Source organism: Adelges cooleyi, unplaced genomic scaffold, assembly GCF_023614345.1.
Source record: "Adelges cooleyi isolate 19-005CV unplaced genomic scaffold, UGA_ACOO_1.1 ACOO_flye_CR_arks_rails_tigmint_CR_PRNA_21, whole genome shotgun sequence".
NCBI lineage: Eukaryota > Metazoa > Arthropoda > Insecta > Hemiptera > Adelgidae > Adelges > Adelges cooleyi.
The window spans coordinates 10,041,659-10,063,763 of record NW_026095871.1 but is presented as its reverse complement, the minus strand read 5'-3'; the positions used below and the strand labels follow the sequence as shown (position 1 = coordinate 10,063,763).

At 30.9% G+C, this 22,105-nt stretch overlaps 1 protein-coding gene across 1 annotated transcript; it reads right to left on the bottom strand.

Moving 5' to 3' along the window:
* Window positions 1-1,804: 1,804 nt before the first annotated feature.
* Window positions 1,805-21,035, bottom strand: LOC126834284 (uncharacterized). Its single transcript, XM_050566088.1, has 5 exons — window positions 20,811-21,035; window positions 8,881-9,010; window positions 8,668-8,805; window positions 7,872-8,027; window positions 1,805-2,785 (listed from the first exon to the last, which is right to left on the bottom strand). Exons 2-5 carry the CDS (start codon window positions 9,008-9,010, stop codon window positions 2,757-2,759), a joined length of 453 nt encoding a protein of 150 aa, XP_050422045.1. The 5' UTR covers window positions 20,811-21,035; the 3' UTR covers window positions 1,805-2,756.
* Between the last annotated feature and the right edge of the window lie 1,070 nt (window positions 21,036-22,105).

Genomic DNA, 22,105 nt, shown 5'->3' with positions numbered 1-22,105 from the left:
AAGTACACCTCTTCCCCTTTAAAATCGAGAAAAACAGCCAAAAAATGTACATATTTTTCAACTTTGAATTATTACGGCGCTCTATAATTTTTTTATAAATAGTCGAATTGGTTCCGAATTTGTATGAAATATTCTTTAGACATGCATAACACTACATATAAACGTGGACAAACCAAAACAATATCATAAACCCTTTTCCCTAGAAGGGGTGGAAACTTTTTCTTTGTTTCACTTTTTCCGGAAAACTTTTAGGTCTCAAGATCTGATGATAAACCAAAGGTAAATCAAGAATGGGGCTTTTTTAGCACATTAAAGTCATTACAATGTAAGTATCGATATTTGTATTTCTACCATGACAGATTCACATCGAAGAGTTTATTTCATTATATAACTTTCAGTTGTAATAATTCATATAGATCTGTGACCTCTCCCGCCTAAATATGCTCCGTAGTCCTTTCCCACTATACCCCAAACCCACTGGGCTCTGTACTGGCTTTTTTTTTGTTTTCTTAAGGCTTACCCCCCAAATTGATTGTAGTCTATTCAAATAAGAAATCCCCAAAATGTCAGATCCCTAGCTCAACTCTTAAGTACTTTTACGTGCATTTGTATTTTTGTATTGGATTAACACTAGGAAAATTTTAATAAATCATTTAAACAATTCTAACTTGAAAACTAATCAAAATGTTTACACCTTAAACAAATGATTATAGCTGAAATACGACACTTGAAAATCCTTTTAACGATATTTTGTAAAGACATATTTTTTTTAGCAAACTATCGAGTTATGAGTTTTATCAGTTTGAATGGACCCTATTCACGTTAGGACGTGAAAAAAATAATTTGTAACCCGAAATATCAAAAGAAAGATTTTTCAAGTGAAATATTTCGGCTTTAAGGACATTTTTTAAAATTGTAAACATTTTCATTAGTTTTCAAGTAGATTTTTTTAAATGAAAAATTAAAATTTCCCTTGTTAATCATATGCATGTAAAAATGAGTGCAAAAGTACTTTGGGTTGAGCTAGGGATCAGAAATTTTGGGCATTTCCTATTTGAATAAACTACTTTTCAGAGTAAGTCAAAGTATAATATTTTACAAAAATGTGTTTTTAAATAACGATTTTATAAAACCGCACTTGCATTAATTTAAAGTTGCTTAAATAATTTTTTACTTGAATACAATTTGATTTAAAAACATAAAGCACAAATTAGTTCACAAAAATATTAAACGGCTTTGTGATACGAGAAAGTGTTTATGAGACAATAGCTTTAGCACAACAATTGGGTTTTTCGACATGCAATAGATCTTTTTTTATTAAACTAATCAATTTCGTTTTTATTTCGTTAAATCGTCGAAATTTTAATCAAAAACGCCCAGTAAGTTTATTAAAGATCAGCGAACTGGTAATAAATAATATATTAATATTAATTTGCTTTTAGCGCGGCGCTATAGTTATGCAATTTCGATACACGCTTGTATCCGTCGTGTAAATATTTTCGTGTTAGGAGTAGGAGGTAAATCGCTAAAAAAACCCAAAATATATTATTGTATCTTGTCATTTAATATAATGACAACGTTGATAACGTAATAACGTTATGTTATTACTCCAAAAAGGACACGGAAAGGAGACAAAAAAAAAACACTAATATAATTTTCATCGAAAAAAAACACTATTTATTTTTTTTATTCATTTTATAAAATTAATAATTATGCGACGCTAAATTTTAAGATATTACAGTTAGGAAACTTCCTTTTCAATCTATATTCAATGACGTATTCTAACACAAACCAAGACTACAAAAAAAAAAACCAATTATATTTTACAAGCAGCTAGTAACCGTACATCATACACGGTGCATACATTATAGTAATTATTATTAGTTATAATAATATGTTTTATGAATATTGATAAAGATACAGAACCACGAATAGACAGTTTTATTTATATAATATTTTATAAAACATAATAATAGTATAATATAAAGGATATGATAATATATTTTGTTTGATGTTATACTGTTCAAACAAAACGCACATATTATTTCACCGTTGTTATATTTTTTTTTCTATTTTTAATTATAATTATACGCTACGCTAAAATAATATATTAGTTATGGATGTAAGTGTGAAAACAATCAGAATATGTATTACTAAAAGTCAATACTAAATATTATAAAATTATTATTATTAGAAAGGAAAAATAACGTTATAACAAAACAAATGTCAACGGAATCGATACTTGAATATAATACAAGTTTGTAAGTTAAAATTGTCGTAGTAGAAAAAAAAAACGTTAACCGTGTCAATAAAATTAAATTTTTGTAAAAAAAAAAGATAAAAATTAAAAAAAAAACAAAGATTTGTGTCTTTTCATACGCATAAATAATAAACGTAATAAAAAAATATAATAATAATAAAAATAATAGTAATAAAAATTGAAAAATTTAGTCGGATAATCACACATATATAAATATGTTTTTATTTTGTTCAGAAAGAATATATTGAGAAATCCAAATCGGTCAAGAGAGAAAACGATAGGTTTTTGTAGTTTTTATTTTTACAAGTTACACACGTTTAGTGGAAACTAGTAGGACGTTAAGAAAAAAAAGAAACGTAGGAAATGAAATTATGTTCTCGATTAGACAGTGTTTTTTTTTTTACTATATAATTATACTGGGGTATAAATATATAATAATAATAATAATATTAATTATATAATTGAAGTAAATATTATGGATTAAGATTCGCGTTTATTACTGTCTGTTGCGGTTTTGCTTGTTACCTGCGAACATAAAAAAATATGAAAATACATAAATATAAAATTAACTTAATTGCAATATATTTAATTAAACTTCGGAAAGAACCATTTGCCAAATTAGCTGAATTATTCGAATAAATGTTTATTTAAAATAACAAATTATTCAGAATAAAATACTATTCGATTGAAACAAATTATAGTGTATTCCAAAAACCATAATACCTATATATATATGTATATATATATATATATATATACTTTTTATTTAATACGCAAAAACCATGAAACCCAGTCTATTGGGTAAAATTTAATAATGTGCTAGGTCCAATAAAAGCATTTTTGCCCCCAGCTAAATCTAACTATAAATCCGGTCGATACGATTGCATTTGCAGGTTTGTCCGATTTATATGGCCTATATTAATAGTCTGCACTGTGTGTGCGTGTGTAGTTTTCAAAACTAGATTTATAACGAGGGTGACATTATATTATAATATGATAAACACAAACGGATATTGAACGAACAGAGCTAGGCGGAAGAGAATATTGTACATAATTTGTTTCCGGCGATAATTGCCCGATAGTCGATTGCTCGTTTAATTGGGTTATACACAATTTATTTGTAATAATATTTGGTTTGTGGTAAGTGTCGTATCGAATAGCTGTGCTGTGCCTCGTTACACCCAATTCAGATGCGGGATAATGTATTATAATATAACAAAAACCCTCGGCAACAGCTGCTAGCAATAGACCTTGCTAATCTCAGACCTGAAATAATTGCAAGACATTTTTGTCATTAAGTCGAGATTTACAGGTACCCCGCGTTAATAGAAGAAAACAAATAGCAGAACGTGACGTGTTAATGTTTATCAGTTAAATTGCTTTGTTTTCAATAGGGAATTTCGCGTTTTACAAGTTGGCAATTTAATTTATTTAGTTTGTTATTGGGGTAGTGGGAGGAGAAACAATATAATCGAATTTTTCTATTTATGATCATATGTTGCTATTTAAACAACACATAAAATGAGGTTTTTCGAACTTTGTATAATTATTTTAAATACTAAACAAATAGTAAAGTCGATACAATTTTTCTTATCGTTTTGTTTGGTCCCTGATACCACCGCCATAAAATTATATTATAATTATTATCATTACTGAGTAGTATTAGTGTGTATACACTGATACACACACAATGTGACAAGACTTAAGTGTATAGAGTGCACATACCGCGTACGAATAAGGATCGTGTTACTGCTAAAAATAAGCAAGTAGTAACACATGTGTGACGGTGACAGACAACCCGACTCGGGGCGGTGCTGGCGGTGTGTGTATAATAAGGTGGAAAAAAAATGATACGGTAGCTGTTATTTACACGGTTCGATTAGCATACACGGTTTCCCCGGAGAAACAGCCGAGACTGCTCATCTAAATAGCACGATAACATATACCTGGTGGTGGGCCGACCACCTCCCCTTCTAGGGCGCTTGTCCTTATAGCCCCGGGCGACGGTAAAAAAAGGTAAAGTAAACGAAACGGGCGCTCCGGCATGGATAACCCGATTTGGAAGGACACGGGGTGAGTTACTGGAGTTTATTTTTTACATCAGTAACTTTAACGACACCCCGGTAAAGTTTAGGTTGTCTATACACGTGGAATGGATTCGCCGTATAATGATCCTCGGGGGGAAAAAAATAACCCAGGCCGAGTGTACTGGTCTGAGATAGAATTTAAGTTTATTTAAAAAAACAGCAAAGTCGGGGCATAGCGAGGCAACGCTTCCATGTGAAAATGTTCAACACAAATCATTTCAACATGAATATTTTTTTATGGCCGAGGGTCATTTTAAAATGTGCGCTAACACGTCAGCAAGACCAAAATATATCCCAATTTTGATCTTTAATAAGAGACAAAGAAGGATGATAAGATATAAGGTGTTGGTAGGAATGGGTATGTTACGGCTGGGTGTCATTAAACATAATTATGATTCCCTTGAAGAGGAGAAAATCATTTTTTCACACATTAAATGTCCAGAAAAATAAAATTTCACCACAGATTTTGGGATTTTTTTAAAATGTTTTAAAGCCTGTTGGCAAGCTTGATTTACTTTCGGTCTTTTCAGTTTCGTTCAAAGAGTCATTGATCGTTACCGTTTGTAACCACCAGTCTGGACAGATAGATATAATTTAAATAAAAATGAGTCTATAAATTATGATCTTTCAATATGGAACATGCAATAAACGTGTGATTGATTATTATCATCGTACAAGTGAATCGAACAATAAGTTTGAGCATTTATATACGTATAAATGGATAGTGTTAAATTTATAAATACATCACAAGCTAGTTATACTTCTGCCATTGCTGCCGAATTTAAATAATCAGTTGCGCAAAAATTCTTTTGGGGGGCTCCTCAAAGGTTACGAGGAAAACGAGCGAACGAATGTATAATAAAAAAATGTATTTTTACAATTTATATTTTTTTACATTTTACATATGACTACAGATTAAACGCGGATAGCCTGATCTAAGCGAAAAAGACACTGGTGTTTTCTTTTGTACAGAACATACATACTACATTGGAACTCATACATAAATATGTCTCGAAAAAAGTCAAGTAATCGAATAAACCGCTCGCCTCGGTTACTATATTAGATATTCATGGGTATATTTTAAAGGTAAATCGAACCGGCACAAGTTCCCGATCAGACAGTCACAATCCACAACAAAGATTAAAAAATTGAAAACTTAACGAATGTACCAGACAATAGTAAAATTGTACTAATGATAACAATATGGTCGTTGTGAAAATAACCGATAACGCGATCTCGTCGGTGGTAGGACAATCGATTAATACCGACAGAGCCAAAATGCAAAGGTCAAGTTCAACGACTGAACCATCCAATAATATAGCAACCGAGAACGTACCTAATAAATAATATACAATACTTATTTATTTATAGCATTAAATTTCAACCAAACAAATGAAGAACAATGACGCAAATAGGAAGGAATCTCTGGGAGGTGTAATTCCCCCGGTAGAGGTTCCTTACAATTTCTGTACTTACTAATGTGATTTTATAGAAATTAAAATACAAAAATCTTTTATTACGCAAAATTAAACTGTACTATACACTTTTAACTTTTAACGAGGGGCTAGAAAATAATTTTTTTTTGTCGGCAGGGGAATTTTAAGCATCCTTCAACAGTTTGCCCAACGTCCAATCACAATGTTTGAAATTATTGTACTAAAGAACTATTGTAATTGGGTACTATGCCGCGCACAAAAAAAAAAAAAAAAATTATATTCCCCGCATCTAAGAAACCTATTTTGAACTGCCTCGCTAGACTTAATTTGACCTTTTAAACGAGGAGGTCATAATATTATATTCAAGCATATATTCCGTTTTGGATATAATTAAAAATACAAACATAATTTTTTTTACTGCCTTCGTATCATTAAAATCTTCAAAATGCCTAAAAACCTGCTAACCCTATAAAAAAGGGAAAAAGGGTTTTTACTAACAAAATTAATTTATTCCATATAATTTGTTTGTTATTTAACAGAAAATATCCGTTTTAACAACTGTTAACGAATAAAAATTATTTTGTAACAACGTTAAAACTTGTGTTGTTTGCGAACATTGAGTGTTGTCTGTGAAAATTTATATACATAATATATATTTTTATATTTAATAAGGGTTTGCACGGAATAAGCAAATCAATTAATTTTTAATTGGAAACTCAAGTATGGCTGCCTGACATGTAGTATGTACACACAGTAAAAGCGACTATCGTTAAGAGCGGAGGACTCTGGATTATATATATTAAATTATTAATCTATTTAATTATATTTACCACTCTGTTCCTCGGATCTAAAAATGTAGTGTGTTAAAAAATAAACAACACACTAGCTTTGTAGAAAATAAAAACATTAAAGCCATTTCTCAAAATTCGCACAGTGAGATTGGAATGTTTAAATCAAACGTACAGAAATATCCACTACAGAGTATAAATTCTAGACTTGTACTTATAGTATATCTAGATAGATACAGTACAATACATTACACGCTATTTGACAAAATTATATTTTTATGTTCTACACCTCAAACAACCGTACAAGCCAACAAATACACCAACCCAATGTAATAAACAATTTCTGTACGATATAATATTATTAGTTAATTGCAGCATGCTTATATTATGATCTTGTAGTATATGATTCATGGACGGTTAAATATTGAAAATATTGTATTTTCAAATTAGATTAATACCATGTGTAAAAGTCATCCGCGAAAAATGTATTTCATAGCCGCCCATAAATTATATAATGCATTTTTGTTTGACGCATTTTTAGACATTGTTGGGTATTATACTGCATAATATGTAAATAATTAGGTTAGGAATTTTAAATAAATCTAAATATTAAATAATTCGATTTTTAGTGACATTAAATGATATTTTAAACATAAAATGTCACTTTTTTTTGGTAATTTTTAAAACAAAATAAACAACTGGCAAACCTAACTTAGATAGATTATTCAAACATTAAATAGAATAAAATTACTACACGTTCTTGATATGATCTATTATAATTATAAAAAAAGGTTTTTTTTCAAATTTTTTTTAAACATCAATAAAAATCACTATCGAATTACGGAGACTGAATTAAAATTCAAAACATTTTTTCCCGTTAAGAAACCATGTCATGAAGGCAGCGTTAAGCCTCGTGGCCTGTTAAGCTTCAATAATATGACAGTAAAAATTGTCCCCGTGTTATTTCTTTGATAGAAAAATGTAAAACGAACCTAAACACAGCCAACGTTTATTCTACGAATCTAGCTAATAGTACATAATATTATAATAGAATATGGTGATTTGCGGTGAATGATGTCATTTTAATGTGGTAAATACTCAGCGGTGATGTCACTCGAAAACGTATTGCTCGTATGCACATAATGAATATTACACATATTGAACACACAATCGAAATACTTAATAAAACGGATGTACCAATTAATTGATTTGAACATGCTTTGTACACCCCAAAAGTCGCGTGCTCTGTAGAGCTGACTATTTTTTTAAACAATTTTTTTTTTATATGATTCATTTTTACCTTTGTTACCCCGTCCCTTGCTCTTGCACTTTTTCGTGATCTGTCTGGTCTTTTCGCAGTTGGAATTTTCAGTGGAAGGGTCCTTCAGTGTGTCTGTTCTGATCATTTCGTTATGCGTGTTACAGGGGCTCCACGTGCCTTTTGCGTACCGGCATGCTAAAAAACGCCAAAATAGCCCAAAACATGTACAAAACAACCCTCATGCAATTTGGAAAGGTTTGGGTAAAGTATGAAAACATGCAAGCACGCCTTTGCCGCGTCAACCGGGTGGAATGCCAATGAGTAATTATGTATGTTATCATCGAAAAATTGGCTTTTTGTTTTTTTATTTTATACTAATTAGTCGATAAAATGTACGCATAAAATGAAAATTACCAAATTAATCAAGCCATGAATAAATTTACCGATTTGACTAAATTTCGGGCGTGCTTGAATGCGTCAGAGTAATTAAGACTGAAGAGATGAAACAATTATGAAGCAACAAACTTGTGCGTTAAACTATGTGAATTTTACTTCTCATAATGAGATGATGATTGATTTCTGTTTAACCTTGAAATGTGTAGATGAAAAAAATGACTACGTATGATATCATATTATTAATACAGCGAGCAGGTTGGCTTATCACCAGTGCGCCCACACTAGTACGTATAGGCCAAAAGTATATCAGATTTATTGAGTCATATTATTATGGTTTGTGTATTTGCCACGGTCAGAGTACGAAAAGCGTTATGGATGATGCTGCATGCTGTCGTGTTATACAACCCTCTACAGGGGATATATTTTTTGTTTGGTTTACCTTTCTTGCATTTCTTTTCGATTGTTTTGATCTTTTCGCAAGTCTCGTCGCCTTTCTTCAGTGTCAACTTGCGGGTCTTCACGTTGGTCTTGTCGTCACACGGCGACCATTGAGATTTTTCGTAGTGACAGTTCGTGTCTTGACGATAAAATCAGAGTATTATTTTGAATGCAGACGATAATAATTATTATAAAACAAAAAACTCAAACCAACCTCTTCCTCCGACGGCTCTGATCTGACGGGACAACGGAAGGTATGCCTCGCCGTCGCTGGCCACGTTGGAGCTGACCAAGGAAATGGCCACCAACAAAAAGCAGAAAACGATGATTCCAAAACACTTCATCTGGAAAAAAAATGTTAAATGTTAATACATTATTGGCGGTGTAGTTGAAAAAAAAGATTCTCATAATTCTGTTCAACAAAAGGTGTAAAACTGTGCGACGAATCGAGTTACCTTTTTTTATATTGTTATGTCAAAACGAAAAACAACCCGCGTTTACAGCTTACACTATTGGTTTTGATTTTATGATGTGTTCACTTAGAGACACTATACGTCAATGAGTTGTACATCATTATTCGTTTACATTTTATACATGGATAAGTCAAGACGTATGACTGTGACCGCAAAATGCGGTAAACGGCGGTTGTGTAATTTAGAAAAAATATACAGTACATATAGTTTTTTTTTTAACGTATACCAATGTGTGAGCATCTAAGTCTGAACTGGTTCATTATCATAAATATGTCTGGATAAATAAACCTAATGCGGTTTTTATGAGATCAAAACAAATTATTTGCAACGAAATAATGAGTAATGTTTATTATTATATTTTTGCATTTATATAGAAAAAATCAATATGTTACCAAAGACAAACAAGTTTTTTTCTTGAGTATTTGCCGTTTTTTCTCTCAAGGTAACAGGAAATCGTTAGCAGATTTAAAAAAAATATCCTCAACGGTTGAAAACCTCATTTTTGACAATTAAAAATAATTGACATCATCGTCTTAGCTTGATGCATAATTTTTTTCATATGCTATCTCAAGACGTAAAAGGACATTTAAGCAGTAATGTTACGAAGGAAAACTCGACTTAAAGGTTACAGTAGTAAATTTAATGTAATTTAAAAAATGCAGGTCGGGTAGGAATACTTACGGACCAATATACCGGGAAACAGAATAGTGGCAATTAAAAAGGAGTATAGGAAAAACTCTGTTTAATTAAAAAAATATTTTAATTTTATTTTTCTAGTTAAATGTTTTTGTTTTCAGCGTAATATCAGTTTGTTTTTTACATAAAACATACGCCCAAGTTAAAAAAATATTATAACACGTTAGCGAAGTGTGTTTAATGTAAAATGGCTTATAAAAACAAAGGTATTGATCTATATAAGTATTGTATAGATCAATGAATTATAATTATTTATCGATGGTGAGTACTTAAACAACGGTCTACTTGGCAGTTTTAAAATGAAATCGTTTTAAACATTATGAAATGAACATAACGTATTCAGAAATCGACCAATTGGAAAAGTATCTAATGCAGACATGGCACCTGTTCCTCGTCGAGGATTTAAACATATTAGATATCTGTCATAAATACATCCATTTATTTAAACGAAATACATTCAAACGACGTGAGCATATTACAATTTATAACAAATGACGCGATTATAAGATTGATCTTGTCAATTTATAAACACAACCAAACCCTTACTGGCGTAGCCGTAAAGTATTTAAAACATAAAACTTGCTAGTGTCAAAATTTGAACACTAGTAACTATAATAAAGAAATGAAAAAAAAAACAAAAAAATTCGACTCTTCCTTATACAAACATTAAATTTAAGTGTTTGAAATAAATAATTCGATGTGCTATAATATAAAATAATAAAATACGCTTTTTATCCTATAAATTACTAATGTTAAAATTGTCTTTTAATTGCCGTTTAACTACAAATTGTTAGTTATATTGGTAGTTAAGTATTTTCAAAATAATAATTTATACGTTGTAGTGAAATGTGTAACACTTCAAACACTTGACCCTACACAGATTTAAAATCTGTCATAATAATAATGTGTTATTTGTACATACTATAAATATACATGTAAATAGAGGTACTTAAAAAGTGGGGAGCCGATACCAAAGTCTATCGAGTATAATGTCAAGGAGGAAGATCTCGTGTGCACACTACAGTGTAGATATAAATCTCTGAGTGGGCCTGGAAGAACATCCGGTTGAAATTTTGCCAAGTATATGGTTCATACGGTTATATATAATACGTTTGTGTGTGTGTGTGTGCGTGTTATAGTAAAATACATCAATTTTATCATTATATTATATGGTCTTTTGTTGTTGGAAGTGTCGTGGTGTTAACGACCGGTAAGAGAAAAGTAAAAGATGGAGAATTTCCGACAGCAATAACTGCTTTTTGCCACCCTCGTCGCCGGTTTGGAAAAAGAATGGGATTGAAGTGGAGAAGAAAATACCACCGAAAATGTATAAAAAAAAAAAGCGAAAAATCGTATTTCCATTATATTTAACGAAGAGAGAAGGGAGAGTGTTTGTTTACGCCTGAGTGCTGACGTTTGCCATAGCATCGCAATCCCTTTTATCGGTTGGTTTTGAGCAGTTCGGAGGATAAAAAAAACTTTTTGTCGATAAAACAATTTCCGAGCCTTGGCGTTGTCGTATAATCTACATATTTAGTAACAAGCGCCACAAACTAAACAAAATTATACGCCAGTAGACTCTGTAATAATATTGATCTTACGTAGCTAACACAAACATAATGATTATACTAAATAAATCCTAGGGTCGCCAACTTCAAAAAACCACACAAGGACGCTCATTAAACGCATTAAGATTACACAATTGTATCTTACACGTCATAATTCATAACTAAAAAGCTCCATGACGTGTAACCAGTGTGCCATCCAAATTATGGTTATTTTACTGAATTTCCCTAGGTGAACAGAAATTATATTATTTCTAGCAAAACTTCTCAATTCTTTTTTATTATTACCTTAAAAACATAAATTTATAATTGTAATGTAAGAAACATACGTTTTCTTCCTTTTTCTAACAAGTCACGTTATCAATGAGTAGAAAATAGCTAAAATCTGGGTCAAAAGTTCAAAATGTCTTACACTAACTTTTTATTAAAATTGGACAACAACATATAATATATTAATAACTCCAAACCACAATGCCTCCTTGATCAAACTAGACCTCGCACAGCAAAGTATAAAACCATTATTGTAAATAGGTTTTAAATATATATATGTTCTATGTTTTAAAACATTTGAATGACATTTTTGCTTTGCTTTGAAAATATAAATACTTTTTTTGCGTGCCGTATGAGACAGTGCTGAGTTTTATAGAATTACTTATTGCGTTTTTATTTTGTGTTATACGTTTATTTATAAACTTTTACAATATAATTTAAACTAACCTATGAAAATGTGTAAGATATGCTCGTGAAGTTCTACCACTACGGGGATGTCATTCTTAAGTATGACCTGAAAGTGTTAGTAACAATTTAGTATATAAACGAAAAGCAATTTAACCATAAAAGACTCGCTAAAAAAACCTTTAGCATAAAATATTACAACGATGGCATAGAAATATACACAACAACTATATTTCCTTTAACGGCGATGAATTATGTGCTTAAAGGCTAAATGATCAGCCGTACATATTTTTTTACATGACGTGTATTATTTATTTGTTTTAAACAATCTAGAAAAACAACAAAATTAATGATAGTAGCATAACTTTATTGTGTTATTGTTTAATAGATAGCCGCTAAAAAAAGGAGCACAATTCGTTCATAACTGGCACGAACTTGTACCAGGCTATCTAAAAAAGAGAGAGGGTATTTTATTCAATTTAATGAAATTATCAAATATGTATATGGGGTATAGACCGTCTAGTAGATATTATAATGGTGGTTTTTTGTATGTTAAACTCGCCTTTGTTATTAGTCTGCATACCATAAACAATGGAAAACGATTAAATTCTGTGTAAAACTTCCGTTTGAGCGTTTTTATTTTTATTTTACCATTTCGTCCAGATAGTAAAGAGATAAACACAGTGTTCTAGAATATTACATTACAGTCGATTTGAGTTATGTAAAATCTCAAGGTGAAAAAAAATTCAATGAGTACACAATAAACTTTATCAGTTTTATTTTTCGAATATAAGTGCTGAATAATGTATATTATATAAGTAACGAGATTCTAAAAATCCGGATTTTCATGAAAACACGCTATTTAAGTCACTTAAAAATCTTATAAATATTAAATATTATTACAATATAAAGCTGTGTACCTAAGTAAACTATTTTTGAGAGAAATGTAAAAATAAAACACAACACCAATAAGATAAATTGTTTTTAGATTTCGGATTGGTTGAAATCCGAAAGCAATTTAAAGTCAAAGTTAAGCGTTTTATTTTTTTTTAATTTTGAACAAAACACTATACTTAGGTTAACAGATTTATATTGTTGTAATATTTATAAGACTTTTTAAGTGGCTTAAATAGTTTTTTTTTTTGAAAATCAGGATTTTTGGATTACCATTAGGTACTATAATATAACTGTACCTACATTGAGCCTAAAAAGGGAAAAACAAGTAAAACCACTAAACATGTAAATTAAAATGTCCTTTACATAATGCAAAATAATGGCACTAAACTGAAAATGTTATGATTGAGTGAAACTCACTTATCAAAGCCCTTAAGACCTAAAAAATATTTAATAATATAGTTTACGATTCTTATTTAAGTGCATGAATACTCTTAAATTATAAGTGTTTGATGTACTTACCATGATATTAAAATGTAAATAACGATATCAATGACGAGAGTGTAATATCATATCTGTTATGGTATATTATAAATAGGTATGTCTGTCTGATACAAATAAAAATATCTAATTATAGATATTTTAATTTTTATCAGGCCACCTCAAAATTTAATAAGACATATAATTTAATTTCTAGGATAATAAGTAACCAAAATTTAAAAATATTTACACAAACTTTTCCACATTTTGTCGTTTTTCGATGAAGTATTATAAGAATGGCCAGAGTAAAATTAAGTAAAGTATTTTTTTTTATAAATTTCGCGTTTAATGAAATTTTATTGATCGCTAAGTAATCATTTTTTTTATACAAGGTAAAGGAAATTATGTGCACATTGTTATTTTAAAGAATATGAATTAAATTCATTATATTAAACAATTTTTATGCATTTTTTACAAATTTGAACCATACATTTTAATTATTAGACAATAATATACAGGACGTTTTTAGTAAAATATTAATCGTTTTTAAAGTTGATTTAAAAGATTTTTTGGACCACCAATTTCCGAGTTCTAATAATAATGTTTCGCTTTCTCTTGTTTTAACAAATAAATAAATAAATAAACAAGCCAAGTACATAACAATATTTGTATGTGTTTAGCAGTAAAAAAAAAGCTGACAACTTGTCTGCTTAATGATGTATATTGATTATTGATATTGGATAACGACCGATTTTCGTTATTTAAATACTATAAACGGAACGCTTACACTGTTATAGGTATTTACTTTAACTTTTTCCAAAAGCAAAAGACATAACATAGGCCGTTTATCGCCTAAGCCCATTATTTACATTATTTAAATATAACATTTCGTTAATTTTTTTATCGTAATTAAAATTTAACAATTTACAATTTAAGACAAGCATAGTTTTAAAAAAAATGGAGCTTAACATACAGTAGTATTACTAAAAAAAATTGTCAAATACGAGTGTATTCAATTTCTGAAAACGTGTACGGGTCGCAACGATTTGTATCTCCATTTCGCTTTATTGTTTAGCAGTTTGTATTATAATGTACTGTGAAATATGCGGGTCATATTTACCTTATGTTACCCGGTAGGTTTATTATAAACAGTACGATATATGTATGTATATGTATTTACCCTGCGCCACCTCCAGAACACCAGAAGTGACCTCACTCACGAAAGGGATCCTCCCCTTTCGACAGAAAACCTTAAAAGGAATTTAGATTTTTATCTCCTTATAATTTCCACACTATGAAAATTATACTGTTTATTTAAGGACTCACAATTGAAGTAAATAAACAATTATACCGATAAACCGTGTAATTAGTCCATTATAGTTTGTTGGATTTGGTTAATGGACGGTTTGTGATCGTCAACCTCGCCGTTGGTGTTTAAATCACGACGATAATGAACAATCACAAAGCTGGGAAAAACTAAAAAGAGATTTCGATAAAAAGTAACAAAAGGTTAGTGAAATTGAGAAATTTAATTTCGGAGTTTTAGTTAAAGACATATTAGCCATGTTACACATTTGGGTAAAAAAAGAAAATTTTATTCATAAAGGATCATAACGAAGTAACGTTATACTTAGTTACAACAATATAATGGAAGAAAATATTAGAAATCTCAACATAATGTTACAAGGTGAAATATTAAAATAATATACAATATATAAATGGATTCTAGATCAGTCTAGGAATTACACTGGCAAAAAAAAACCTAAAACATAAAAAATTCTACAAAAAAACAATTTCCAATTTATTTATTTTAATATAATTTTTTGCTTTAAATTATTGTAATTACCTAATATGTTTATAGTAATCGATTTTACACAAATAGTTAATATTTCATTAAATTAAAAGTTGTAATTAAAGTTTTTGTTAATTCCTAGTCCCAATGTTATTATTTTATTTATCAGTTAATAATTATGCAGTAAGGTTAATTGTGATAAAAGTTCGACTAGGCAATCTAAAAAACACACTTGATTTTAAAACTTCATGTACAATTGGTATCGGAGTAATTGTTGCAGATTTATTCAAATCAGTTAATTTTTTGTTGAAATTATAAAATTTAAAAAATTGTTAACGTTTTTGTAGATCTTGAAATAGTAGATAGGATTTTGACTCGGTATGAGACAATGGATAATTGAATACTGTATACTGTATAGTTAGTATATGTAATATATTATTAGTATATGTAGTAAAACAAGCGTTGCCTTGTATTTCGTTAATAAGAAGTCTGTATTCGAATCGAATGAGAATAATAATTGAGAAGATCCAATATCGTTTGTACCAGTGTATGGTTTTGATAATTGGTGCACTCTGAAATTAAGTGGAATGACAAATCAAACACACCGGGTTGATTTAATTTAAAACTTTACTATAATTGTTGATAAAATTATACAGTTTTGTCATGTAGCTGTCGACTCTCAGCTGCATTATACAAAACAACATTATGCATATTGCATGGTACGGTACCTTACTTTCAATTCATAATATAACAAAATTGTGTACATATATATGCTGTTCGAATAATGTTGAATAATTTAAGTACGAAAATCCCTGGGGCTGCTGCAGGAATAGCTTTTAAATTAGCTTTTGGAAACACAACATTCCCCAACGTGTAGTTGTGTACTCCGACCCGGTACCGAACTTTATTGCCTAATGAACAAATGCGCCCGTCCTAAGGCCCACCGTGTATAAATAATTGTAATATATACATCCCACCTTTATTGGCGACAAAAATTCTAAACAAAAAATGTTCTGATTTATTCGAGTGATTATAAGTTATTATGATATATCGGCCATTCAACTCGAAATTCTATAACAAAGAATTTCTGCTAAAAGTAGCAGAAGGTAACTAAACAAGAGAAATAATAAAGATATTTTGAAGAGTAGTTTGATAAAATCTTGGCCCTGTTGATTGTATACAACGCACGTTGTAAGAAATAATAACGCATAAAACAAAATTTTGTATAAAATAAAGTTTAACAAAAAAAATGTTTGATTTTATGAAAATTAAACTTATAATCGTTAATGACGTAGCTGACTTGAATATTCATTGGACGGGAAAATCCTTTGATAAATCTTTTGTAATAATATGCCAAAGTCATAGATAGTACATAATAAGTTATGCTAATTTATATTGTTTTATATACGAATCGACAGTAAAAAAAAACCAAACAGAAGTTTGGCGCGCTTTCAATCTTTATTATTTTTGGCACGATCGCCGTGCAATTATTCAGAAAGTTAAGCAAAATCATTGAGCGTATTAAGATTGTACAACACAAATATATAAATACAGTATTACATTATATGCACTTAGGAAATAAGTTTAAGTTTTATTAACGCACCAACGACTAAAGTACTTGCGATGTGCAATAAACACAAGACTATCGAAGGGAACACAAAACACAATGTTTTTTTTAGCTCCTATGCGAAGCTGTTTTGACCTAGCCTAACCTATTGGGCTAATTTTTCCGTTATTAGCAAATCAGCCATCAAGGTGACATAGTCGGAATCGTATCACTGAGTTATTGGCGTTTGTCATGAGAGTTTAATTAAATTTTTTTTTTTTCAAACATAGTCGGAGGCCAGATTATCTCACAAACGTTTCGTCTTCATATTTATTATAACTATTATAATAGACGATAGTCGATTAACCGTGCGTATGATATAATCTGCGAACGACACCTCAGGTATAAATATTATGGTTGAGGCGCCTGGCGATGACGGCGACATGGCGACAACAGCGGGACGTCTCTGAAGACAAAATATCCTCTCTTCGGTGTACCGTCACACAATATTGTATTAAGCACACAACCTTTGCAGACTCTACGCATATTATTATTATTATTATCACTATTATTATATTGTGTGTTATTGTATTATTCGGTCATCGTACTGCTACGGGTGTGCTGCTCTCCACAATGGAACCCTATAAAGTAATGAATAGACTACATTTTACTAACAATGACCAAAATATACAACGCACCGGGTATAGGTATACCTCTTAAATTTATATTATGAACGGCGGATGAACTGTAGCAGACGAGGAAGTGTCGCCGGTCTCGTCCGAAAGACAAATTGGATCTCAGGTAACACAAGAGCGACCGCTCCCATTAAGAGCGTACTGCGTTTAATGGCGTCAGATTAGGCAGGTATGGTACAAACCAAGTATAGGATGGCCCGGTTCCCAACACAATACCCTGTTAATGTGGTCTGTTATCTACATTATGTTATGTTTTATATGCGGTTAGAGATATTAATATTATTGTTAAACCAAAAATTGTATTTTTAATTTGGCGCCAGAGATACAAGAGTTGTGCGGAACGACCCTTTAGTTTAAGAAAAAAATAGCTTAAATGATCTAAAAGGAGGACATAAGCTCTGTTTTGCTCTGGGCGTGAGTAACCTATTCTGCCACCTCTCCCTCCATTTATTACGGCCAGTTTGGCGTCTCTGGTGAACATAACCTTTCGATTGATAATTGTACTTTTAATTTGTTAAAACAACTAAATCACACAGCCCGATGCATATGTGATGCAACCGGCAACGAGTCATCGTCTTTCCTACGTTTAACGGCGAGGAAAACAAAACATTTGATAAAGAATTCACGAGCATATGTGATGTGTGTTTAATTTCACAACGGTATGTTCTTAGTACAAGGTTCTTGCTTAGATAAAACACAACCGAAAGCCGAGATAAATTGCGTGTCACTCATACTTGCGACCATTGAACTCCATTGCCACCGCCGTCGTCATCGCCGCCTTCGGCAAGTACAAGAGGAAAACCGTGTGCTTTATACACTCGAGAATGGCCCAACTAGGATATTTTTTTTATCCCTCGTCCGACTATGCTTTCTTTAGAGTGCCGGTCAAGTGCGCATATTATATGTTATTAAAATAATAACAAATAATAACGGCTTACCGTCTCGTTTCGCTTTTACACGTGAACAACTTACACGTACAACGTTAGTTTTAAATTAGACCTAAAAGGAGCGTAAAAAACGAAACGTCAAAACCAGAAGGCATTTTTTGTAGATCTACTATACACGCTATAGCGATGAACAAACAAGACAATAAACGAGGGGTCCAATTTTTTTTTTAACAAAATAAAACTCGTGTTTCACACGTTAGTTTTTACTATACAATATTCGTCTTAATATGTTTTCTAATAAGAAAACATTTTTTTTGGACACAAGACAAACGTGTGCACACCATTCACGCACAGACCGGGTTTTTGCCTTCGTGTTGAATGTGTGGGGAGGACTGAGGAGATTACAGCAGTTATACAAGCAGTAAACCAACATCAGCAGCAGATGCTGCACAGGACAAAATGATCATTATTGATGATTGAAAACGTTCGGCACACGTGTTACGAGCGCACTATGTATATGTATTTATACTATATATAATAAACATGACATATTCATTTGGACCCTTTTCACTAATAGTCGCTATATGTGTAACACTCGAATATTTAAAATACTGCCAATGTATTATGCTTGTTCGTGGGAGTATTTTTTATTATTTAATTTTTTCTCAAATAAATTATTTAATATCATTTTCCACGATAATGATTATTTATCGATAGTCACGGAAGGGAGGGATAGGTGAGCATGGTTAGCATGGTGGTACATGGCCGTGACATGGACATCTCATCAGAGGGTTAGATCTATCTAAATTTTTTAATATAAAAGTATATATATATACAATAAATAGCGCACAGTTGTAGGTATAATAATAATTATTAAACTACATAAAATAATATGACTACGGTGTAGTGTGTTGATTATAAGTTGTGTTCAAAGTACATTTGAATACACAAAAGGACAATTGTAAATACTTTTAAATTAATGTTAATTCATTTATTTAAATTGTACAAATCAAACTATGAATTGGGGCTGGTAATTAAAAAGGGTACTTAGTAATATATTAATAGTGAATAATATTTAAAAGCTATAGAACAAGTGTAGGCGAATCACAGGTGAATGGTTTACACTCGAGTACGATAAGTAAATAAACACTTGTACCTATTTAAATAATATTAATTATTTAATATCGTTTTGTTGTGTTTAAAAAGTTATTATTTGTCAAGTACTCAAGATGAAAATATACAAGTACAATTGTAACATACTTAAATACTTTTGAGAAGTATTTTTAAAAACACCAGCTTATTACTACTTAAGCTAGCAATTATTAAGAATGTACCTGGGAATGGTAATAGTTAGATAAAATGTACAATTTATTTACATCAATAGTATTTGACTATGAAATGATATTGAAAGCAGAGTTATTTTTGTTGCAAGTCGAATCGACAGAGATAGAGAGAACTGATTTTAAACTAGTTTAGTACAACAATAATATAAAAACCATTAGGGCCTTATTAAGACGCAGCGTTCAGTCTTTTGGTGTATGTACTACCGTAATAATAATATTATTATATTGTTATCATTTATCGTGCACGCCGGACCCGATGATGTTAACGACTTTTGACCAGGGAACCTATCACTAAATACATGTAATATTATATTTCATCAGTTAAAACAATATAGTGAATATATTTTTAAAAGAACGTGGACGACTCGCTGTAAAGTTTATTCAAAGTGAGATAAGTGAGGCTGAATGCCAGACCAATAAGGTCTTCTTTTCAGCGTTTAATACACCGTATTTGTTTAATATTATATTAAAATATTTATCACAGAACGACCATCGTGCGTTAGTGCATTGTTTAACGTCAGCATTTATGATTACATCAACAGACGGCTAAGTTCCATCATTATATCATTAGAGACGAATATAAAACATTAATTCATTATCTCGGTTTGCCTTAAAAAAAAAAAAAAAATAATAACCTATATTTAATCATACCACATTACTGCGTATAGTTTGTTCGTTATTTCTTTTATTAACTTATTTTTATAAACCGTGTGGATTATTATCGATAAAAATCGAAAAACAAGTGACCGACGAATACGGCTATTGCGAAATGAAAATAAATACCTAACCAAAGGCGTAGCTACTAGCTTATTATTATTATTATTATTATTTTAGTACCGGCTTTTTACTAAACAATATGTTCCGTCAAAAGAATAGTATGTATAATTATTTTTCGGAGAGTTGACAGAGTTAACGAACGGGTATTTTGGATGGAACTCAAGCCTCCCGACTATTATTAAATATAAATATAATATTATGTGTATACACATTTTCCCTTCTGCTCTCGCGGACCCATTTTTTATGCGGCATTTAAAACAAAATCGTTTTCTTAACGCGTATGGTATTTATTCATAAATAGTTTAAATTATTTCTGCTTACCTTGGGTATTGTAAATCGACTGTTTTGTGATAATTTCAAAATTCAACAACTAATCGTCTCCGTGATTCTGAGTTCTGTTGTGTATGTATATGGTTCTTGTTGGGCGATTATGAATTTGTCATGGGCTCATCACAGTCCACGGCGAAGATAATTGGGTTGTTACTGTTGCTACCGCTGCTGCTGCACTGGACGACAAGCGTACGTATACTGAAACGCGGCAGCCGCGCACTAGGGCTACAAGGGGCCACCGCCACCGCCTCTCGCACAGGCTCCATATTGATTTAATGCGCTCCAGGCGCACCAGTCCCACCTAATCCCGTGTGCGAAACGCCGTGTCGGATGGCTTATTATTATTATTATTTTTTTGTTTGCTCCTCCTCGTTTATTTTCTTCTTCCCCGTCTCACTCATACTTAGCTATATATATATATATATATATATATTTACACGGTACAGGGTGTGATTGGCCAACTGCGACCCGGCCACTTCGTATACACATTCCGAAATAGGTAGTAACCCGAATTTCCTCATTACCGGTGTGGAAAATCACTCGCGCCTGAAAGTAAAAAAAATTATTCGTCACGTAATTCTAATAAAACAAATCCACGAAATTCGAGAAAACACTCAACAAAATATATTATCTACTGCGTGGTTGATCGAAAACTAAAGAAAAAAACCCCAAAGAGAAAATAACTCTTAACAACTACATGTAAAAATAAATTATAACTATGTGACAGAGGAAAAATGTATAAAAAAAAATAAATAATAGATAATTTGACTAACAAACAATTGTATAATTTATTAAATTAAAAGTGTTCGCAGCAACTTTAAAAGTTAAAAAGTAAATTGAGCAAAGTCATACCGCCATTATTTAAGGAGTTAGCTATAGGCACTTTTTTGCAAAATCTTATTTTAAAGGTTAAATTGTGATGTGAATTTTAAGGAATTCAAAACAATTATAATTCTGAATTAAATCTAGTTGAAGTAGTGTTACTGGACACCCCATTCTTTCACGTTGTCCTGTCATTGTATTATATATTTTTTTCAAATTTACTTATTGTAACTAATATTACAGATTGTAAATATATTTTTAATAAATAAAAAAAAAAAAATTGTGATGTGTAATTATTAGTTCAGTAACTAGGACTCTTTTTGTGGTAGTTCATTTATTTTTCGGACTACCGCAGCATCCTTAACAACGATTTCAAAATTTGTTTTCATCTAAACAAAGCTACGCATATTCTCTATTAATGGTTAAATAATAATCGTAGACAATTGTTGCAGTATAATTAACTA

Bases quoted from the DNA above. Each gene is read 5' to 3' on its own strand.
- LOC126834284 (XM_050566088.1), bottom strand. From the start codon at position 9,010: ATGAAGTGTTTTGGAATCATCGTTTTCTGCTTTTTGTTGGTGGCCATT. The intron at 8,806-8,880 runs GTTGGTTTGAGT...TTTATCGTCAAG, and splicing joins CAGAGCCGTCGGAGGAAGAG to ACACGAACTGTCACTACGAA. The intron at 2,786-7,871 runs GTAAAAATGAAT...TTATGTTCGCAG, and splicing joins CAAGGGACGGGGTAACAAAG to GTAACAAGCAAAACCGCAAC.